This window comes from Plecotus auritus (genome assembly GCF_963455305.1).
Source record: "Plecotus auritus genome assembly, chromosome: 3".
Classification (NCBI taxonomy): Eukaryota; Metazoa; Chordata; class Mammalia; order Chiroptera; family Vespertilionidae; genus Plecotus; species Plecotus auritus.
This window is the reverse complement of record NC_137772.1, coordinates 400,966-421,405: the sequence shown is the minus strand read 5'-3', so window position 1 is coordinate 421,405 and position 20,440 is coordinate 400,966. Positions and strand designations below refer to the sequence as shown.

Sequence of the window (20,440 nt, the reverse complement as noted above, 5' to 3'; positions counted from 1 at the left end):
GCAGCGTGGTTTGCAGGGAAGCACGGAGCAGGGGCAGGCCCAGCGTCTGGGAATTACCTGCCTGTCGGGCCCATCAGCCGGCAGTGCCTCGCAGCTGCCAAGGTCAGTCACGGAGACGGAGACGGAGACGCAGCCCGACGATGGGGCATGTTTACACTGTGACGGCGGAAGAGGCTGCAGTCGGAGCCGGCCCAGGCCCCCGTGTGGAGGGCCGCAGGAAGATGCCATGGAGACTGAGGGGCTGGACTGGGGCGGACTGTGCTGCACTGGTCAGCAGCGCTGCTGTCGTTTTGAAGAGAAAGACGCATCACTTCCTGTTGGAAAGGGTCGCCGTCCGAGCCTCACGCCGGCAGGTGCTGGCTGCAGTTGGCAGCTCCTTCCTGGCGCTGGGCCTCCTCTGGCCGAGGTCCTTCCACCCAGGCCTGGCTTCTGTCTCCACAGGGGCAGGAACACCGACTCGGAGGGCCCTGCTCAGAGCTCTTTGCCAGTGAAGGAGGCCCAGCCCTCCCGGGCTGCCTTCCCTGCCTCCCTGCCCGCCCCCCCCCCCCTCCCACTTCGCTGCAGCCTCTTGAGCGCCACTCGTCTCCGTATTTGTCTGTGTTCGGCCCCGTTTGCCCTCTCTCCCGCCTGCTCAGCCCCTTCCTTTCTGGAGGCCAGAGCGGGTTCCTCGGCTTCCCACCCCCTGTGGGCAGGTGCGGGCTCCACCCCCTGTGGGGGACCTGCAGGAGGCAGCCTGTCAGTGGTTCTCTGTCATCATTGATGTTTCTCTCTCTCCCTCTCCATCCTTTCTGAAATCAATAAAAAATACATTTTTAAATAGTAACCAAAACCATGAAGACGGGGGTGATTTTTTACTTACAGATACTGTGTGTTTAATCATTGCCGAACCGCTCGGCCCTCCGGCCACGCGGGCGCACGCATTCAGGGGACCTGTGGCTGTGGTTCAAGCCCAGGGCCCCGCTCCCGGGCTTGCTGTCTCATGTCACGGAGGACGATGGGTCTGTTTTCTGTGCCGGGAGGACAGATCTCAGTTTGTCCCGGGAGCATGTGCGCGGCTCCCCGAGACGGCGATGGAAGCGACTGAACGGAGGAGCAAACACGAGCAGGCTGGTCGGCGACCCGGAGTGCGGTCGCTGTGTCCTGCTTGGTCGTTAGCAGTCGGTGCTTCCCGAAGCCTCGGCCGCCATCCCGTGCCCCCTCCCCGGCTCCGGCTCCGGGATGCTGGCCCGTCATCTCTGTTCTGCTTTCACTTTTAACACTTGGACTCAGCCTGTCTGTGGGAACGGCAGTTCACATCTTTAACACCCAGAGGAGGTTTACGAGAAACTCGCTAACTTCGCCCTCCTGCGTGCCAGCAGACGATGCCTCTGCCCAGCCTGCGGGGGAGGGAGGAGTCCCCCCGTCCTGGGCTCCCCAGCTATCTTCCTCTGTCCCTCTGTCACCATGAGGGGGTGGGGCGGGGGGGACGGGGGACAGGGTTGGGGGTGACACGCAGGCCAGCTATCAGCCATGCGTCTCTGCCGGCAGCTGAAACCCACCGTTCACTGGGGACCAAGAGGCATCCTGAGTGTGGGAGCAGCTGGGCAGCCGGAGGGCGGGACTCAGGGGGCGAGCTGGTTCTGGGGCCTCGGGGGGACGGGAAGGGAAGTGGAGGCTCAGGCAGCCCTCCTAGAGCGCTCGGAGGCCACTCCCTCTGTCTGCCTGCGAGGGGCCTGCAGCAGGCCAACTGGGACCCGGGTTCCTGAGTTCCCAGCACGGCCTCCTGCGGTTATTGGCTCCAGGGCCCCCTTGTAATACCCTTGGGGCCCAGCTTAGACCCACAGGAAGCACAGCTGTGCCCCAGCCTCACGCTCGCTCCCTGGGCTGAGGGCAGGAGGTTGGCAGAATCACCCGGGGCCCTGAGCTTAGGGACACGGAGGAGGGGTTCTCAGTGCTGGGCCCAACCCCCACTCCCCCTGGAATCCACGCCTGCGCCCCCTCCTCCCCCTGGAATCCACGCCTGCGCCCCTCCTCCCCCTGAAATCCATGCTGGGACTCGCATTGCAGCCACATTGGACTTCCTGGCACCAGGGACATCTCTGTAACAGGAGTTTGCAGTGGGGGGGCGCGGGTTGGCCCATGCTAAGCGCAGCCCCGCTCTCGGGGTACCAGCCCCACGGGGGGCGCCGGCCCTGCTCTGGCACATGGCTGGGAAGCAGCTCCTTGGGGAGCGCCTGCTCCAGGTGCGGCCAGCAGCACAGTGGAGCCGAGGTGACTGATCGCAGCTTCAGGATGGAAGCGGGAGGGTTAGGGTCAGCCCCTTCAGTCACCACGGGAATGCTCCCAAACCCAAATGCTAATTCCGAGATCCTCGGGATTCAGGCATGATAGCCGCTGCCTCCGCCCAGCCGGCCGGAGACCCCTCGGGGATGGAACCAGCCAAGGAGTTAATAGGGTGCCTGCAGCTGTGCATGAAGTGGGCGAAGCTCAGTCACGAGTAGAGCCCTCCCCCCAGAAAAACCACAGACATGGTGAGCAAAGCCAGCCTCCTAAGAGCCGGCCCCCCAGCGAGCCGAGCCCGGGTGACTCCGCGCTGGGGGTCTGGCGGGAGGGGGTCTGGCGGGAGGGGTGTCGGATTCTCTCTGGGGCTCAGTGGAGCTCGGCCAACCTGAAATGGCCGCGTTACTGAGAGCCGTCAGGTCTGATCCATCTGCCGCTCGGAGGGAGACCAACGTGTTGCGTTCCCTGAATTCCCCGGTGAGCGCGGCTCACCAAACCCTTTCTGAGTTCAGTCCTCGGTCTGAAAATCCTCCAAAGCGATTCCTCTGTCTTCTTGTCCTGGTCACAGCCCGCACAGCACGCTCACCAGGGGGTGTTCCCGCAGAACCTCAGCGCCGTGAAGCCCTGCGGGGGCTGGGGCTGGGGCAGCCGGTGTGTCTCTCTCCTCCATGTTCCTGTCCTTCCCCTTCCTCTCTCTCTAAACTCAATACAAACACATTAAGGAAAGAAAAGAGCCACATCCGAGCCTCTGGCCGGGAAGATGGGCGCGGCCGCTCTCAGGGAGCAGCAGGGACTGGCAGACCTGGAGCGTCGGGTCACCATCCCTGCACCGCGTGGCGGGCCCGGAGCAGGCAGCTGGCGGAGCCAGGACCGGGGCGGGACAGGTCATGGGAGGCAGAGGGTTCCATGCCAGCGCGGCTTCTCTCCACTTCGCTGGAAGTTTCTGACCAGGAAACCGTGTGATCCGATGTGTGTTGGGGAAAGGTCGCCTGAAGGTCGTCTGATGGGAGTGGAGGAGGCTTGGGTGGGCGAGCCTGGAGGCAGAGGATGCTGGGAGGGTCTGAAGGTCGAGCGGCAGGGACAGCGAGGACCGAGGGGAGGCAGAGGCCGCAGGCCTGTGAAGTGGGACCCACAGGCCCTGGTGACTCATTTCGACGAGGTGCTCAGTGGACGGAGGGATCGTTCCTTTAAAACAGGGAGGACCGACTCAGAGCCGCGAAGGACAGACTGGCGGCCAGAGAGGAGGCCGTGGGGCTGGGGACAGGGGCTCGAGAAGTACTATCGGCAGATACAGAACAGTCGCGGGACGTCGCGGGGAACGTAGCCAGAACCTTGGAGTACCGTGTGGGGTGCATTTTCGCAGAATCGCTTCCTAAGTCAGGTCGTTGTCGAACACTGTGCCAAACACGAACTGATGTGAAGTGACACTGAGCGTCAGCTGCGACTGAAGCACCAACTGAACTAGGGAGGCGGGCGAGGGCCGCGCTTGAGGAAGAACGCGCCGGGCCGCGCTCGGCAGCACGGACACCGTCAGACGTGGGCCGCAAACTGCAGCACCACCAGCCCTTCGCCGCAGCCCACCATGAAGGCGCGTGCTGTGTGTCTGCCACGCGGGCCTCGGCCTCCCCACTAGCTCGGGGCTCTCCCGACCCTCACGTTTGCCCCAGCAGAGCCCACAGAGCAACGGCCTGCGCTGACCTCCCCGCGGCGCTCCGCGAGGACCCCCTTCCGGTTCCCCGAGAGGCAGGTGGGCGCGTTCCCTGTCCTGCGTGGCGGGTGTCCTCTCGCTCCCTGCTGACCACGTGCAGCCCCGCGGGCCTCAGCCGCTGGGCCTCCCCCACGCTGCTGCCTGCGCCACGCAGCGCCTCCCACCGGGCGGGCTCAGAGGTCGCGTCCCGTCCACGCGTAGCACGTTGTCGGCCCCAAACAGCCGCTTTCCCACCGGAGCCCACGGAGGAGTGTCGCACAGACTCAAGCACCATGACAACCGGGTCCCGCCTGGCCCGCCCGCTGCCTGAGGCCGGGGTTGTGCTGTTCAATCCCTCGGACCTGGGGTCAGGGGTCAAGGGGAACCCCTGGGAGATGCTGCCGTGGAAAGCCCACCGGCGGGAGGTGTGGTTTGTTGGGGACCCGTGGGACCCAAGTCGGCGGGAAGGAGAGAAAGGGGGGGTCCCTTGTGTTTCTCCTTAAAGCCTCCCTCCTCTCTCCATCCCATCCATAGCTACTGCTATTTTCTTCTTTAATTTTTAAAATACTTTTATTGATTTCAGAGAGGAAGGGAGAGAGAATCATTGGTCGGCTGCCTCCTGCACGCCCCCCACTGGGGATGGAGCCCGCAACCCAGGCACACTCCCTTGACCAGAATCGAACCCAGGACCCTTCAGTCCAGAGGACGAAGCTCTATCCACTGAGCCACGCCAGCTGGGCCCCCTCATGTTTTTGTGGTGATTCTCACGCAGTGGGTCCCTGCCCTGGCTCTGAGCCGTCATCGGAGGAGAGCACTCTCCCCGCCCCGCAAGTTCACGGGCCCGTGCGCACTTTGAAGCGATCCTCTCCTGGTGTCTTCTGTTCAGGACACGTGAAGTGGAAGCGCGTTCGGGATGAACTGAGGACCCAGTGTGCGCTCACTGGCCCACGGTGCCCCCGCGTGGCAGGACGGGGAGCGGCCACCCAGCATGGCCTGTGCTTGGGGCACTCCACCCCCCCTTTTCTTTTCCTTAAATTCATGTTTTCATTTTAAGTAGAGCTGGTACACAGGTCGTGTTAGCTTCCGACGTACAGTATGGCAGTTCAGCACTCTTTACCTTACCCCGTGGCCACCCCTCTGATTCTAGGACTCACCTGTCACCCTGCCAACCTGCAATGCTGTTGGCTCTGGTCCCCTTCGCCTTTTCTTCGTTTAATGTATTTTTACTGATTTCAGAGAGGGAGAGAGAGAGACAGAAACATCAATGATGAGAGAGAATCGTGCGCCCTGCCTGGGAATGGAACCCTGGCCTCCTGGTTCATAGGTCAATGCTCAACCACCGAGCCTCGCCGGCCAGGTCCCCTTCACCTTTTCGACCCGTTCCCCACGCCCCTCCCCTCTGGCAGCCATGCGTTTAATCTGTTTCTATGTCTGGTTTTGTTTATTTGTTTTGCTTTTTTTGTGGATTCCATATATCAGTCCGACCATATGGTGTTTGTCTTTGCTTCTGCAGAGAAGAAAACCGTCAACAAAACAAAAAGGCAAGCTACTGAGTGGGGCGGGATATTCCCTCCATGATGCATATAAGAAGGGGTTGGGATCCACAATGCATGAGCAGCTCATACAACTCAAGAGCAAGAAATAAGTAATCCAACCGAAAACGGGCAGGGGACATGAAGGAACATTTCTCAGAGGAAGACAGACAGACAGCCATCAGACATACACAAAGACGCTCAGTCACTAAGCACCGGAGGGAGGCGAATCAGAACCACGGTGAGCTGTCGCCTCACACCTGTCAGAGCGGCTGCCATCGACACATCAACAGGCAGCAGGCTGGCGAGGGTGCGGGGAAGGGGCGGCCTCTGCACTGCTGGGGGGAGGGGTGGGAGTGAGACCGGCAGCCGCTGTGGAGCCCCCACTGATAAAGGCGTGGGCATCTGTGTGATGAAGGCGTGGTCATCTGTGTGATGAAGGCGTGGCCATGTATATGATGAAGGCGTGGTCATCTGTTTGATGAAGGCGTGGTCATCTGTGTGATGAAGGCGTGGTCATCTGTGTGATGAAGGCGTGGTCATCTATGTGATGAAGGCGTGGTCATCTGTGTGATGAAGGCGTGGCCATCTGTTTGATGAAGGCGTGGTCATCTGTGTGATGAAGGCGTGGCCATGTGTATGATGAAGGCGTGGTCATCTGTTTGATGAAGGCGTGGTCATCTGTGTGATGAAGGCGTGGTCATCTGTGTGATGAAGGCGTGGTCATCTATGTGATGAAGGCGTGGTCATCTGTGTGATGAAGGCGTGGTCATCTGTGTGATGAAGGCGTGGTCATCTGTGTGATGAAGACGTTGTCATCTGTGTGATGAAGGCGTGGTCATCTGATGAATGTGTGGTCATGTGTATGAGGAAGGCGTGGCCATGTGTATGATGAAGGTGCGGTCATCTGTGTGATGAAGGCGTGGTTATCTGTGTGATGAAGGCGTGGTCATCTGTATGATGAAGGCGTGGTCATCTGCATGATGAAGGTGTGGTCATCTGTATGAGGAAGGCGTGGCCACGTGTATGATGAAGGTGTGGTCATCTGTGTGATGAAGGCGTGGCCATCTGTATGATGAAGGCGTGGTCATCTGTGTGATAAAGGCGTGGCCATCTGTATGATAAAGGTGTGGTCCGTGTCTCTGCGTCCACTCCTTTCGTCAGTTTATGTTGTTCATTAGATTCCACACGAGTGAGATCATGTGATACTTGTCTTTCTCTGACTGGCTTATTTCACTCAGCACGATGCTCTCCAGGTCCCTGCAGGCAGCCTTAGAGGGTAAGGGATCCCCCTTTTTCACAGCTGTTCCGTGGTGTAAATGTACCACAGCTTTTATATCCACTCGTCTACAGAGGGGCACGTGGGCTGTTTCCAAATCGTAGCTATGGTGAATTGTGCTGCTGTGAACATGGGGTGCATATGTCCTTTCTGATCGGTGTTTCTGGTGTCTTGGGATGTATTCCTAGAAGTGGGATCACTGGGTCAAATAGCAGTTCCATTTTTGCTTTTTTGAGGAAACTCCACACCGTTCTCCACAGTGGGGAGTCATGGACGTTCATTCTCAGCCCTTGAGCCAACCGATTCCATTCTGAAGAAGCAGGGCCGCTCCCCGCAGCCCCCGGCTCAGGGCGGGCCCGCAGTCGGCGCTGCCTGTGCGAGGCCTGTGCCCCGTTCACGGTGGGGGAGGGGCCCGAGGACGGGGATTCTCAGAAGTGGCCTTCCTCAGAGGGAGGAATGGAAAATTTGGTCATTTTATTCAGCTTAATGGACCAGCGTTGGAGATTCTCCGCGAGCCCCTGTGCAGATGTTTGTCACCCCACCCACCTCCCCACACGTGCGGGGACAACATCCAGTTTGCAGTCGGCATCACTGCATCGGGAAACCGCTCGCCGGGACGAAGCCCGTGGTTCCCTCAGCAGAGATGCGTGACTGTCACTTCCAGAATGACTCTCCAAAGGTCTGGTGACCAAACCCCGAGAGACAGCTGAGCCGCCTCCCTCCACGCCGGATAAGAGGCAGCATTTTCAAGATTTCTGTGTTCACCCTTTTAACCCGAGGAATGGCTATAAATAGACGGCGAGGCCTGGGATCTCCAGAGCGAAGAGCTGCTATAAATAGTTGGAGCATTTTCCCATGTCATGCTCTGCGGGATCATCCCACGTCCTTCCTTGGATAACCTCTGGAGACACGCCAGTCACATTCAGAATTTTAGGGGCCAGCTGAACGAAACTCTTAATGAACCGGGTTCCTCAGTCCAGACCTGAACGTGAAATGATTTTACAGGTCGATTGGACGGCTCTGAGAAACGTACTCTCAAATGAAGCTTTCAGTGTCTTCATTTATTTATTTGCTCTCATTACTGGGAGTTTTCTTTGAAGAGCAACAGCAAATTAAGCCAAAACCTGGATCCCTCACTAAACAGTGGTTAACTCAAGTGAAGGGTATTCTGATTTTCTTGAGAACTTAGCTAGATGGGGAACTCTGGTGTCTACAAAATGAAAAAGCAAACAAACACCTTTCAACTCGCCTTACACATGAACATCCAGGAAAGTTGGGAGTCCCTCCGGGTGTCCAGACGGCTCATCTTCCTTCAGATATTCGCGGCCGCCCTGTAGCTAGACCCTAGGTCTCCGCAAGCTCGGAGCGGGGAGTTCAGGTGCCCGAGGGGGCAGCGGGGCAGTAAGAGCTAAGCCAGCGGGAGCCCAAGGCCCCTCTGGGCAGAGGGACGCCTGCCTTCTAGCGTCCTCTGCTGGCGGTTATTTTTGGCCAGAAAAGGGAAAATTAGGCCAGGAAATGGCAAGGACATTAAGCAAAGAAGGAACAGCGATGAGAACAGGTGACGTGAGTAAAATGCATGTCCCTGTTTTATACTTTAAGGGAGGAATGAGAGGCTATAAAATATTTTTAAATTAGATATTTGTAAAAGTTAATAGACAATTTTAGCAGTTTTAGATCTACAGAAAATACTGAACAAAAGATACAGTTTTCATATATCCCCTCACCAACCACCCCTTTCCCTGTTTTTAACATCTTACATTACTGTACATTTGTTACAATTGATGAGCCAATATTAACACATTCTTATTAACTAAAGTCCATAGTTTTTCTTGGGGTTCACTCCCTGGGTTTTGTCATATATATACACACATACATATACATACATATATATACACACATATATACAATTGATTTCAGAGAGGAAGGGAGAGGGAGAGAGTCCAGTTTCTTTAATAAAAACAGAACTATTTAGTTCCTATTCTCACTTGAGCAAGATTTGGTGGCTGTGTCTTTGAAATGATTGGTCCGCGTAATCTAACTGTTCCCTTTACGGGGACAGAGTGGTTCGCAATGCTGTTTGTGGGCTCAGCATTGGGGTTCATTCATTCATTTTCTTTTTTTTTTTTTTTTTTTTTTTTTTTTTTTTTTTAAATATATTTTATTGATATTTCAAAGAGAGGAAGGGAGAGGGATAGAGAGCTAGAAACATCGATGAGAGAGAAACATCGATCAGCTGCCTCCTGCACACCTCCCACTGAGGATGTGCCCGCAACCAAGGTACATGCCCTTGACCGGAATCGAACCCGGGACCTTTCAGTCCGCAGGCCGACGCTCTATCCACTGAGCCAAACCGGTCTCGGCCATTCATTTTCAATACTGGCAATTTGTGTGTTCTCTCACGTTTTTCTTGGTCAGCCAGGTTAGTTTATTAATCATATTTTTCTTTTCAAATAACTGGTTTGGGTTCAAGTTCCTCTATTGTCTGAGTTTTATTGACGTCTGCTCTTTCCTTTATGCTCGTCCTGCTTCGGGTTTAATTCACTCTTCTTTTTCCAGTCCACAAATCTGCTACGTGGCATTTTCATTTTTATCCAGTTCAAACGTTCATGATCGTCCTAGAAACGTCCTCTTGGCCCCATTGGCTGTTTAGAAGCACATTGTGCTGGCCAGTGTGGCTCAGTGACTGAGCATCAACCTATGAACCAGGAGGTCAGGGTTCAACTCGATCCTGGGAGGGGGCATGCAGGAGGCAGCCGATGGATGATTCTCATCATTGATGTGTGTCTCTCTCTCTCCCTCTCTGAAATCAATAAAAACATATTTTTAAGAAGTGCATATTTGCAGATTTTTCCCAGATATTTTGGTGTCATTGATTTTCTAGTTTAATTTATTATGGTCAGAGGAAACACCTGGAATCGTTTTTATTTATGCTTCTACGTTTATTAGGGTATGTTCCATGGTCCAGAAAATGGTCTATTTCGGTGAATGTTCCTGGGCACGGGAAAGTAACGTACGGTCGACTGCCTCCGACCACGCCGTCTGTAAGTCTGCGCCAGCTCGAGCTGACTGGTGACGTCTTCAGCTCTCAGACATCCTTGCTGATTTTTGCTGTTTGTCTTGTCGATTACCAGGAGTGGTCTTGAGGTTTTTAAGCGTAATTGCTGATTTATCTCTTAAATTCTATCAGATTGTGTACAGCTTCTAATGCTTAATGTGGCCAAGTACACGCATCACAAAATGTATCGTTTACACACTTGCAGGTATGCAGTTCAGCGGCATTAAGTGCGTTCCCAGTGTATCCAGCCATCACCCCACCGCCCACTTCCAGAACGCTTCTGTTATCCCAAGCAGAACCCCACAGCCACCAGCAAGCCCCTCCCCTCCCCACAGTCCCTGCGACCTCTGTCCCACTTTCTCTTCCTACACAATGGCCTGTTCTGGGTGCCTCACATGCGTGGAATCACGAGATGTCTGTCATTTTGTGTCTGGCTAATTTCACTCCCCGTACTGTTTTCCAGGCCCACCGAGTTGTAGCAAAGGCTCGCTCTTCGGAGGAACACTCTCAGTGCGTGTATACGCTCCTTGTGAAAGGCTCTCTCCGCCCGTTCGCGGTAACTGGGCTGCTTCCACCACACGTTTCTAGGCTGCTGTGAGTGATACTGCTGGGGGCATTGGCGGACAAGTATTTGCTTGATTTCCTGCTTTCAAATCTTTACGATACATGGTGATTCCGTTTCAGTTTCTGAGGAAACACCGAGCTGTCTGCCACAGCGACTGCACATTCACCTTCCCAGTGGCCACACACAGACTTCCGATGTCTCCACAACCTCTCCACCCCTCGTTCTTTTCTGTTGTTTTAATAGTCACCTGCTGCACCGAAACCGGTGTGGCTCAGTGGAGAGAGCGTCGGCCTGCGGACTGAAGGGTCCCAGGTTCGATTCCGGTCAAGGGCATGTGCCTTGGTTGTGGGCACATCCCCAGTAGGAGGTGTGCAAGAGGCAGCTGATTGATGTTTCTCTCTCATCGATGTTTCTAACTCTCTATCCCTCTCCCTTCTTCTCTGTGGAAAATCAATAAAATATATATTTTAAAAAAAAATAGTCACCCTGCTGGGTCTTAGGCGGTATCTCATTGTGGCTCTGATTTGCATTTCCCTAACGATAGGTGATGTTTAGCATCTCTTCAGGAGCTCTTTGGCTATTTGTATGTCTTCTTTGGAGAAATGTCCAGCTGGGTCTCTTGCCCATTTTTGAACTGGGTTGGTTTATATTGCTGAGCGTGGGAGCTCGATGTGTCCTGGATATCAATCCTTGATCAGATACATAACTTTCAAGTATCTTCTCCGATGCTGGCTTCCCCTCCCCCCGATAGTATCCTGGTTGCACGAAAGCTTCGCATTGTGATGAAGTCCAGTTTGTGATTTTTCTCGTGTGGCCTGTGCATTTGGGGTCACGGCCAACTCCAATGTCGTGACGACTTCCCCCTCCGTTTTCTTGTAAGAGTTTTACCATGTTAGCTCTTCAGTGTAGGTATTGGGACCATTTTGCGTTTATTTCTCTATATCGTGTAAGAGAAGGGCTCGGAGTCATTCTTTTGCTGGTGAGTGTCCAGTTCTCCCGGCCTTTCCCCATTGGATGGGCTTGGCGACCAGACACCAGCAGTTTATTTCTGGGCTGTCTGTTCCGTGCCATTGGTCCGTGCGTCTGTCCCTATGCCCAGCCACTCTTCGTTACTGTAGCTCTGCCGTCAGGAAGTGTGCCTCCTCCAGCTGTGTTCTTCTTCAAGGTCATTTTGGTTATTCAGGGTCCCTTCCGATTCCATATGGATTTTAGGATGGACTTTCCTATTCCTGTAAAACAAAAATAACAAACAGAACAACCCCGTTGTATATGGAGAGGAACTGCATTCCATCTGTGGTCGCTGGGATGTTAGCAATAACACGTCTTCCAAACCATGAACGTGGGCTCTCTCCCCATGTTTCTTTAATTTCTGGCAGTGACTGTTTTGTAGTTTTCAATATGCAAGTCTTTTGTCTCCTTGGCTAATTTCATTCCTAAGATTTTTGTTGTTGTTTGTTTGAATACATTTTTATTGATTCCAGAGAGGAAGAGAGGGAGTGAGAGATGGAAACATCAGTGATGAGAGAGAATCATTGATTGGCTGCGTCCTGACGCCCCACACTGGGGATCAAACCTGCAACCTGGGCATGTGCCCTTGACTGGGAATCGAACCACGACTTCCTGGTTCATAGGTCAAGGCTCAACCACTGGGCCACCCAGCTGGGCTGTTTTTTTATTCATCAATGAAATTGCTTAAATTTCCACGTTGGACGTCCTGGATGGTGTACAGAAATGCATGCTGAGCTGGCATCCCGCATCTCGCTTCACTGCTTATCGGCTCAGTGTCGGTTGTTGGCCCTCCCGTGTAATCCTGTCAGTGTTCCTCGTGGGTTCTGGTGCTGTCTTAAAGGGACAGAGGTCATCATGTCTTCTGGGTGTATTTTGTCTTTATTTGTGTTAACTGTCCTTCCCCTAAAGCCTGCTGTAGTGCTGATGCGACCGTTCCGCTTTCTGAGGGTCAGTGTTGCATTGTACAGCCGTGGTTTCACTTCTCAGCGGTCACTCTACTGAAGGGGCTCTCGCTGCCCTCACAGAGGGCTTCCCCCGCAACACGTGTTGTCCTGTGTCAGGTGGCCAGGCCCCGGGTGAGTCCGGAGATGGAAACACGCGTGGACACTGGCTGTGCTGGCCAATTCCCACGCTTTTGTCTCCCTCCCCTCAGGCTTGCCGTCACTTACTGTTTGATCTTCAGGTGGCTTCACTGTGTTCTCTTTAGAAATACTGGTCCGTGAGAGAGAGGGGCGCTAACAGTGCCTGGTGAACTAAAAGGTCGGTCTGACCTCTCCTCCTTGGCCCGCCAGCTCCCGAGGGTGAGACCTGTCTCCCTTCTCCAGTGCTGCCTGGTGCTGGTCCTGTGGGGCATGGTAAGGTCAAATACTTGTTAAACTAGATGGTACTGGGCAAAGAAGAATGAATGAGAAAATACTGAGGGGAAAAAAGGATTTAACCTAAAATATGTGTAGGGAGTCTGAACGTGAGAGTGTTGTAAGAATAATACATCTTTTGCTGAAAACATGAGATTAATGGTGAAAACTCTGGACACACCAGGGCTCTGAAAGATTTAAGAGGAATGGTTTGGCAGAGTAATATTAACTAATAAATACAGCTCTTGGCAGACAGGACAAATCTGAGAGTGATATACGATTCAGTAAACAATAGAAATTGGCATGGATCTCCAAAAGAGAAAAATCATTTTTTTAAAAAATCTGGACTTTGTTTTGGTAAAAAAATCTGTACTAGCCTGGCCGTTGTAGCTCAGTGGTTGAGCATTGTCCTCTGAACCGGGAGGTCACAGTTCGATTCCTGGTCAGAGCACAGGCCCAGGTTGCAGGCTCGATCCCCCGTATGGGGTGTGCAGGAGGCAGCCAATCAGTGATTCTCTCTCTCCCTCTCCTTCCCCCTTCTGCTCTGACATCAATAAAAATATTGTTAAATGTTATGAATATAATTAAAAAGAAAAGAGAAGCTGCACTAGGGGGTGGGATAGGAAGCAGGCGGCGAGGGGAGCTTGTCCTCCCTCTGAACACCTCGGAGGAGGCGGAGGCACCCGTGAGGCATCGAAGGCACAGGGGCCGGGTAACAAACAGACCACAGGCCAAGGCCAGTGACACCTGTCCAGGGTCATTGGTGCCCAGGGAGGGGGTGACGTTGCACAGGATGCTGCCGACACCCTTGGCCGATGGCGAGGGGGACCCCGCGGGTCCCCCAGTGGACAGAGCGCTGAGGGAGGCTCAGGCACCGAGGCTGCAGCTCCTCCGGACGGTGTGGCTGCCACGTTGGTGTTTTCTTTACAGAAATGCGGGAAGGGGGGAAGGACCGCTTCCGAAGGACGCACCTTTCAGCAGAAAAAGATCGGTGCGTCCACAGGACATCGATTAGACGAGCAAGGTTAGAGAACTGGTAGGGCCGACTCAAACAGTCTCACTTCAGAACATTTGAAGCCATTTATTAGAAAACACTTTTGAAAAATAATTTTAATACGTTCCAATATTTGTTTTAAAGCATGAAAGGCCACAAACACGGAATATAACATACTGTCACCATTTCTGAGTGTCACTGGGTTACAGACATAAGAACAGATAAGGGGGCGGTGACGAGGGAGGTGAGCGCTGGTGACACCAGCCATGGACTGAGACCCACTCATGAAGGAAGCCGGGAAACGTTCACAGCCTCGTGGCCTGAGCCTGTACTTTGTCTATAAACCAGTACGTTAACTTGACACCAAGTCTTTCGATGTGTCGCTTGTCCTACTGGATGAACTACCGAACACCCAAGGGAGGTGCAGACATCACATGCTCGCCACAGTCTGTGTGACCTGCCAAGTGGGACACGCACACTTAAACTGCATGAGAAGATCGCCGACTTTCCTCGGATGTGTTAGTCATAGCATGCGGCTATTTCACACACCCCAACGACCGGGGTAAAAACAAATGCCTACTCCAAACGCCGGACTGAAGAGAACATCGGTGGTCTCCCAGCCTAAGAAAGGTGTACGCTGTTGCAGTGACACAGTGGTCATTTTTCTGGACGTGTCGGCTTTTCAAGTCTGACTTTTTGATTTTTTTCTCATTAAATGAACAGCCACACTCAGATTTAACTGTGTGGGCAAACGCGTGCTCTTTTCCTTAAGGCCCGCTCCCCCCCCCCCCCCCCCCCCCCCCGCCGACTGGCTTCCAGGCCCACAGATGTGCCCCCGCTCCCTGCGGGCACTGGAGCCGGAACATGGGAAGCCCTGGGCCTCCCTCCTCCTCCATCGTGGAGTCCTTGCTCCGGCAGCCACACCTGCAGCAGTGCCCGGGAAAGTCCTCCTTGGTCCTCTTGAAGTCCTGTCTCAGTCCCGCTCCCCGCTCCCCGCCCAGAGGCAGGGTCATGCCCCGAGGCTGCTCCCCTGCTCCGCCTTCACCTCGGGGCAGCCTCGGGGCCATGTGGGCAGGACACACTGGCAGGGGCTGCCTCAGTGCTTCCTGGTAAAACCTCCAACAATTCCAACAATTCGGGAAGTGCAGCTGACCCTGCTTCCCCCTCAGAGACACTCCCAGCTTTTGGTTTCTGGGGATTTGCAAACGGAACAGACTGAATTTTCAGGAGCGCATGGCGGAGTGTGTGTCACCAGCACCCGTGTGTGTTCCCACCTGGTGTCTGGAGAGCGACGACAGGTGTGGCTCTACCTGCCTCTTCCGGACGTTGCTCCGCGTCTCCCCATCCTCACGCGTTCATGTCCCCATCTGCCACTGGGGCTCATGCAGGGAGGCTGAGGGATCCAGCCACCTGCCTGCTTTAGTCAAGACCGCCTGCTGCCCCCACGGCTGGGCATGAGGAACGCACCCGCCCCGGTCAGTCCAGGCACCAGCCCCCCACTGCTCCCCATCTGCTCTCCTTCTAGCAGCTTCCAGGACCTTGGATCGTGCCCAAAGCCTCTTGCATGTCCCATGAGACCCAGCTGTCCTCTGGTTCTCGGCCATTTCCTTCCCAACTCGGCTCCCATCATCTCCACCCCTTCCTTTCTCTACCAGAATCTTCAAACGGCCACAGGGACCCCTGGAAATAAGTAACGGGGTGGCCACAAGGAGTTTTAAGGGACCCGATTTTCAGATGCTTAATTTTCCTAGAACTGATCTGCCTGGGAGACTCCTGGGTTTGGACCCACGTTGCATTTATCCATGGCCCCTCCCACTGGACCCCTCCCAAGTCATACTACATCGCACTGCACTGAGGACAGGTGTGACAGCCCGGAGGACAGGTGTGATACCGGGAGGACAGGTGTGATACTGGGAGGACAGGTGTGACAACCCGGAGGACAGGTGTGATACCTGGAGGACTGGTGTGATAACCAGGACATGTGTGATACTGGGAGGACAGGTGTGACAGCCCAGAGGACAGGTGTGACACCCGGAGGACAGGTGTGTACCGGGAGGACAGGTGTGATACCGGGAGGACAGGTGTGACACCCGGAGGACAGGTGTGATACTGGGAGGACAGGTGTGATACCGGGAGGACAGGTGTGACACCTGGAGGACAGGTGTGATAACCAGGAGGACAGGTGTGATACCGGGAGGACAGGTGTGATAACCAGGAGGACAGGTGTGATACCGGGAGGACAGGTGTGATAACCAGGAGGACAGGTGTGACAACCCAGAGGACAGGTGTGACAACCCAGAGGACAGGTGTGACACCAGGAGGACAGGTGTGACAACCAGGACAGGTGTGATACCCGGAGGTTGGGTGTGATACCAGGAGGACAGGTGTGACAACCAGGACAGGTGTGATACCCGGAGGTTGGGTGTGATACCAGGAGGACAGGTGTGACAATCCAGAGGACACCAAGAGACGACTAGACAACACGGCATTCTTTTAGGGGGCGTCTAGGTTAAAAAACAGAGCTGTGTGGCCCACTGCAGTGCCCACTATTAAGACAGGCATTTCAAGGAAAACTTCACTTTTATTTACAGTCATCACATACCAGATTTTGTGATATATATGGATTCAATCATGTTGCTAACAATAGAAAGAGCTCAATCCAGAAGAGATTCCCACTGTGAGAACCTTGATGAAATAGTGTCTGGTCAATAAAAGACTGTGAAGGAAAAAGGATACTCCATTGAGATACATTCTATGGAATGAAAATGTTTCCAAAAAGAAAAAGAACCAATGTAAAACTCTAATTGGTAAAAATCTAGAGTATTTTTTAATGGATGATTGTGGGTACTAAATCACCTTGGTATTTAGAACCCAAGGGGTCCATTTAAGAGATCTGTCACCACTTTATTTGAAAATGTCATGTACAACTTATCAGAACTTACCCCTTTTAATTTTAGATGTTAACTTAAAAATGTGTGTGGGAAGCACACGGCATTCTTTTAGGGGCGTCTAGGTTGAAAAACAGCCGTGTGGCCCACTGCAGTGCCCACGTGGGGCCTTCCAAGTACACACTGCCCTCGGGTACATGCCACCTTCAAGTACACGCCTCCCCCGGGTACACACTGCCCACACTGCCTTCGGGTACACGCCTCCCCCGGGTACACACTGCCTTCGGGTACACGCCTCCCCCGGGTACACACTGCCTTCGGGTACACGCCTCTCTCGGGTACACGCCTCTCTCGGGTACACACTGCCCTCGGGTACACGCCTCCCCCGGGTACACACTGCCTTCGGGTACACGCCTTCCTCGGGTACACACTGCCTTTGGGTACACACTGCCTTCGGGTACACGCCTCCCCCGGGTACACACGCCTCTCTCGGGTACACACTGCCTTCGGGTACACGCCTCTCTCGGGTACACACTGCCCTCGGGTACATGCCTCCCCCGGGTACACACTGCCTTCAGGTACATGCCTCCCCCGGGTACACACTGCCTTCGGGTACACGCCTCCCCCGGGTACACACTGCCTTCGGGTACACGCCTCTCTCGGGTACACACTGCCTTCGGGTACACGCCTCCCCCGGGTACACACTGCCTTCGGGTACACGCCTCCCCCGGGTACACACTGCCTTCGGGTACACGCCTCCCCCGGGTACACACTGCCTTCGGGTACACGCCTCCCCCGGGTACACACTGCCTTCGGGTACACGCCTCCCCCGGGTACACACTGCCCTCGGGTACATGCCTCCCCCGGGTACACACTGCCTTCGGGTACACGCCTCCCCCGGGTACACACTGCCCTCGGGTACACGCCTCCCCCGGGTACACACTGCCCTCGGGTACACGCCTCACCCGGGTACACGCTTCCACTGTCCTCACCTGACCCCCTTCCCCTCCCTTCTCACTTCTATGGCCAGCTGGGCTCACTCCACTCGCATCTCAAATGTCCATCTCAAATGTCCACCTGAGGAGCTGTGGTTGTCCCAGAGCCAATGAGATGGTGTGACCACGTGGTCCACTGTGCCATGAAGTCCCCTTCCCACAAACGCCCCCGGAACTCGCGGCCACCAGGAGAGCCCAGGCGGAGCCCGCCTTCCTGTCACACCCAGGGGAGGCGGCTGCTTTTTCCCTTTTCCTTACTCCCCACCGCAGGATTGCTTTCCAGAGATTGGGGGGGGGGGGAGGGGGAGAGAAACATGATGTGAGACACAAACTGGCTGTCCCCTGCACATGCCTTTGACTGGGAATCGAACCCATGACCCCTTGGTGTGTGTGACGCTTCCTGCTGGCGACATAGCTGTGCAAATACTGGCTCCCGGAGAGATCTCCGGCACCTGGTGTGCTCCCCAAAGTCGCCATCTACCACCCTGTTCCCATCATGTGCAGGTGACGCAGCCACCACCCTGCCCTGATCAGCATCTCCCAGGCAGATGCCTCCTGCACAGAGCTGCCCCAGGCCTCCACGGAGAAAAACGGGCTTCACGCAAAGCCTCAGGCATTCCGAAGTGCGACCACCTGGGCACAGGGCTGCGTGTGAAACCGCGAGGCTGCGGTCCCAGGGCCGAGGCTGCGGTCCCAGGGCGGAGGCTGCGGTCCCAGGGCGGAGGCTGCGGTCCCAGGGCCGAGGCTGCGGTCCCAGGGCGGAGGCTGCAGTCCCAGGGCGGAGCCTCCAGGCCGCCTCCGGACCGACCCGCTTCCGCAGCCCAGGACGCAGCCTGCCCGCTGGGTGTCCCCGAAGGTCACAGAAGGCTGTCAGCACCGGGCACGTCCCACGGGCAAAGCCCTTTCAGTGCCACCCACACAGCGACGAGGCTCCTCAGAAAACATCAAGCCCAGTCCGAGGGCCAGACCCGTGGGAAGTGGCGCGAGGCGGATGGGACGGTCTGGTGACCAGCGTGGGGAGACGCGGGTAAAAAGGCTGCCCCGCCTGCTCACACCGTCGCTGGCCCCACTGCTGCGATGCGAAGGAAGGGGCCTGATTCTGAGCCTCCCCAGGGGCGAGGAAGGGGACGGAAGGGTCCTGTGCACCTGCGGGTGGGGGGCGGGGAGACACCTGGAGATGGTAACCGCGTCGCTAGGCCTGGCCTCGGGCGGCAATAGCGCTTCTCTCGGCCTAGGGTGACTCCTCCGACCCCATCTCCGAGTCCTTCCCCGGGCCTGGCGGACCCGTGCACGATCCTCCCACCTGGGGGCGGCGTCTGCCGCGCATCCAGGTACAGTGCGTACCTGTCCGCTCCCATCAGGGCGCGGCTGGGTTGCGGGCGCATCGCCAGGCCCACGGAGCGTGCCGGCTGGAGGTGGGCGTCCCCTCGAGCCGACCCGCGGCCACGGTCCGGCCGGCACCACCTGCACCCCGCGCAGTACGCCCGCCGCCACCTGCCGCCCTCAGCCAGGCGGGGCTCGGGAGCATGCGCAGAGGCCGGAGCCGGAGGTCCCCCGCGGGCAGGTGCACTACAACCGTCAGCCGCCCTTGACCAATCGGAAATCGTGTTGTTGCCGAGGAATCCCGCTCCGACGGGACTGTGGAAACGGGCAGCCAATCAGGAGTCTTGTTGTAGACGCGGAGCCCCGCCCCCGACAGGGCGCTGGGTGACGGGATAGGGTCATGGGGGGTGAGCGCGCCTGAGCTCCCAGCCCGCAGGGCCCGCGTCCGCTCGCCCCGCACCCGCCCTCCCGCCCGCCCTCCGGCGGCGGCGCGGCCCATGCGGCTGGGGGCGGAGGCCCGAGCGGACGCGGCTGGGCGTCTCCGGTGCGGCGGGCGGCCCGGGGCGGCCCGGGGGCGGCGGCGGGGCCGGGTGCGGCCCGGTGATTGGCCGCGGGCGGAGGCTGCGGGGTGGCCGGGCGGCCGGGCGGGAGGGGCCCCGGCGCAGTCGGCCCTCAGCCGCCGCGATGCTGCTGTCGCTGGTGCTGCACATGTACTCGCTGCGCTCCGTGCTGCCGGCCGCCGTGATGCTGGGCTCGGCGCCCACCTACCTGCTGGCCTGGGGCGCCTGGCGGCTGCTGTCCGCCTGCCTGCCCTCCCGCTTCTACCAGGCGGTGGACGACCGGCTCTACTGCGTCTACCAGAGCATGGTGCTCTTCTTCTTCGAGAACTACACGGGCGTGCAGGTGAGCGCGGCCTCGCCGCACCTGCTGCCGCCCGCCCCGCCGGGCCTTCAGGATCGTTACTCCCGCCCGGCAGCTCGGCCCGGAACACGTGCTGCGGGCTCCTCTCCGCGGCGGGGGCAGGTTCAGGGTCTCCCTGTGGGGTTTGGCCGGGGAGGCCCCGAGGTCACCAGGAAGCCGTGGCCCCTCCGAGCCGCTGCTGGGACCCGCCGTCCCCTCCCCCCTTTTGGTCCCCATCCCTCCCTCGTGGTGCATCGCGAAGGGGTGCAGGTGGACGTGGAAGTAGGGCGATAGGCTGAGTTTGGGGCGTTTGGTGTGAGAAGGGGGTGCTGTTTAAACTCGCAAGTCTGCCTGGAAAGCCGGAGGCCTTCCCTGGAAACAGGTTGCTACTGTTTGGACCAGAAGCGCAACTCTGTTTGCCTCCGGCCGCAGCCGGGAAAGGGAGGAAATGGATACCCTGGTGCCCGTGGACCTGGCCTCCCCCGCCAAGTGTTGCCAACCTTGTCTCAGCTTCGGTGTCCGGCCGCTCTTTTTCTTCTGTCTGATTACTTTCTTTCCGTTTGTTTCTTTCTCTATCGAGATTGGGCTTGTAGATTAAAT

General features: G+C 56.5%; 1 protein-coding gene across 2 annotated transcripts in view; it reads left to right on the top strand.

Moving 5' to 3' along the window:
• Window positions 1-19,341: 19,341 nt before the first annotated feature.
• AGPAT5 (1-acylglycerol-3-phosphate O-acyltransferase 5) overlaps window positions 19,342-20,440 on the top strand; it is a 37,635-nt gene continuing 36,536 nt past the window's right edge. Inside the window, exon 1 of one of the 2 annotated variants that reach the window (XM_080663089.1) lies at window positions 19,342-19,843. In XM_080663089.1, the coding sequence (XP_080519215.1) occupies window positions 19,438-19,843 (406 nt within the window). In that variant the 5' untranslated portion in view covers window positions 19,342-19,437. The remainder of the gene's footprint in view (window positions 19,844-20,440) is intronic. The other variant, XM_080663090.1, reaches the window with a different exon arrangement.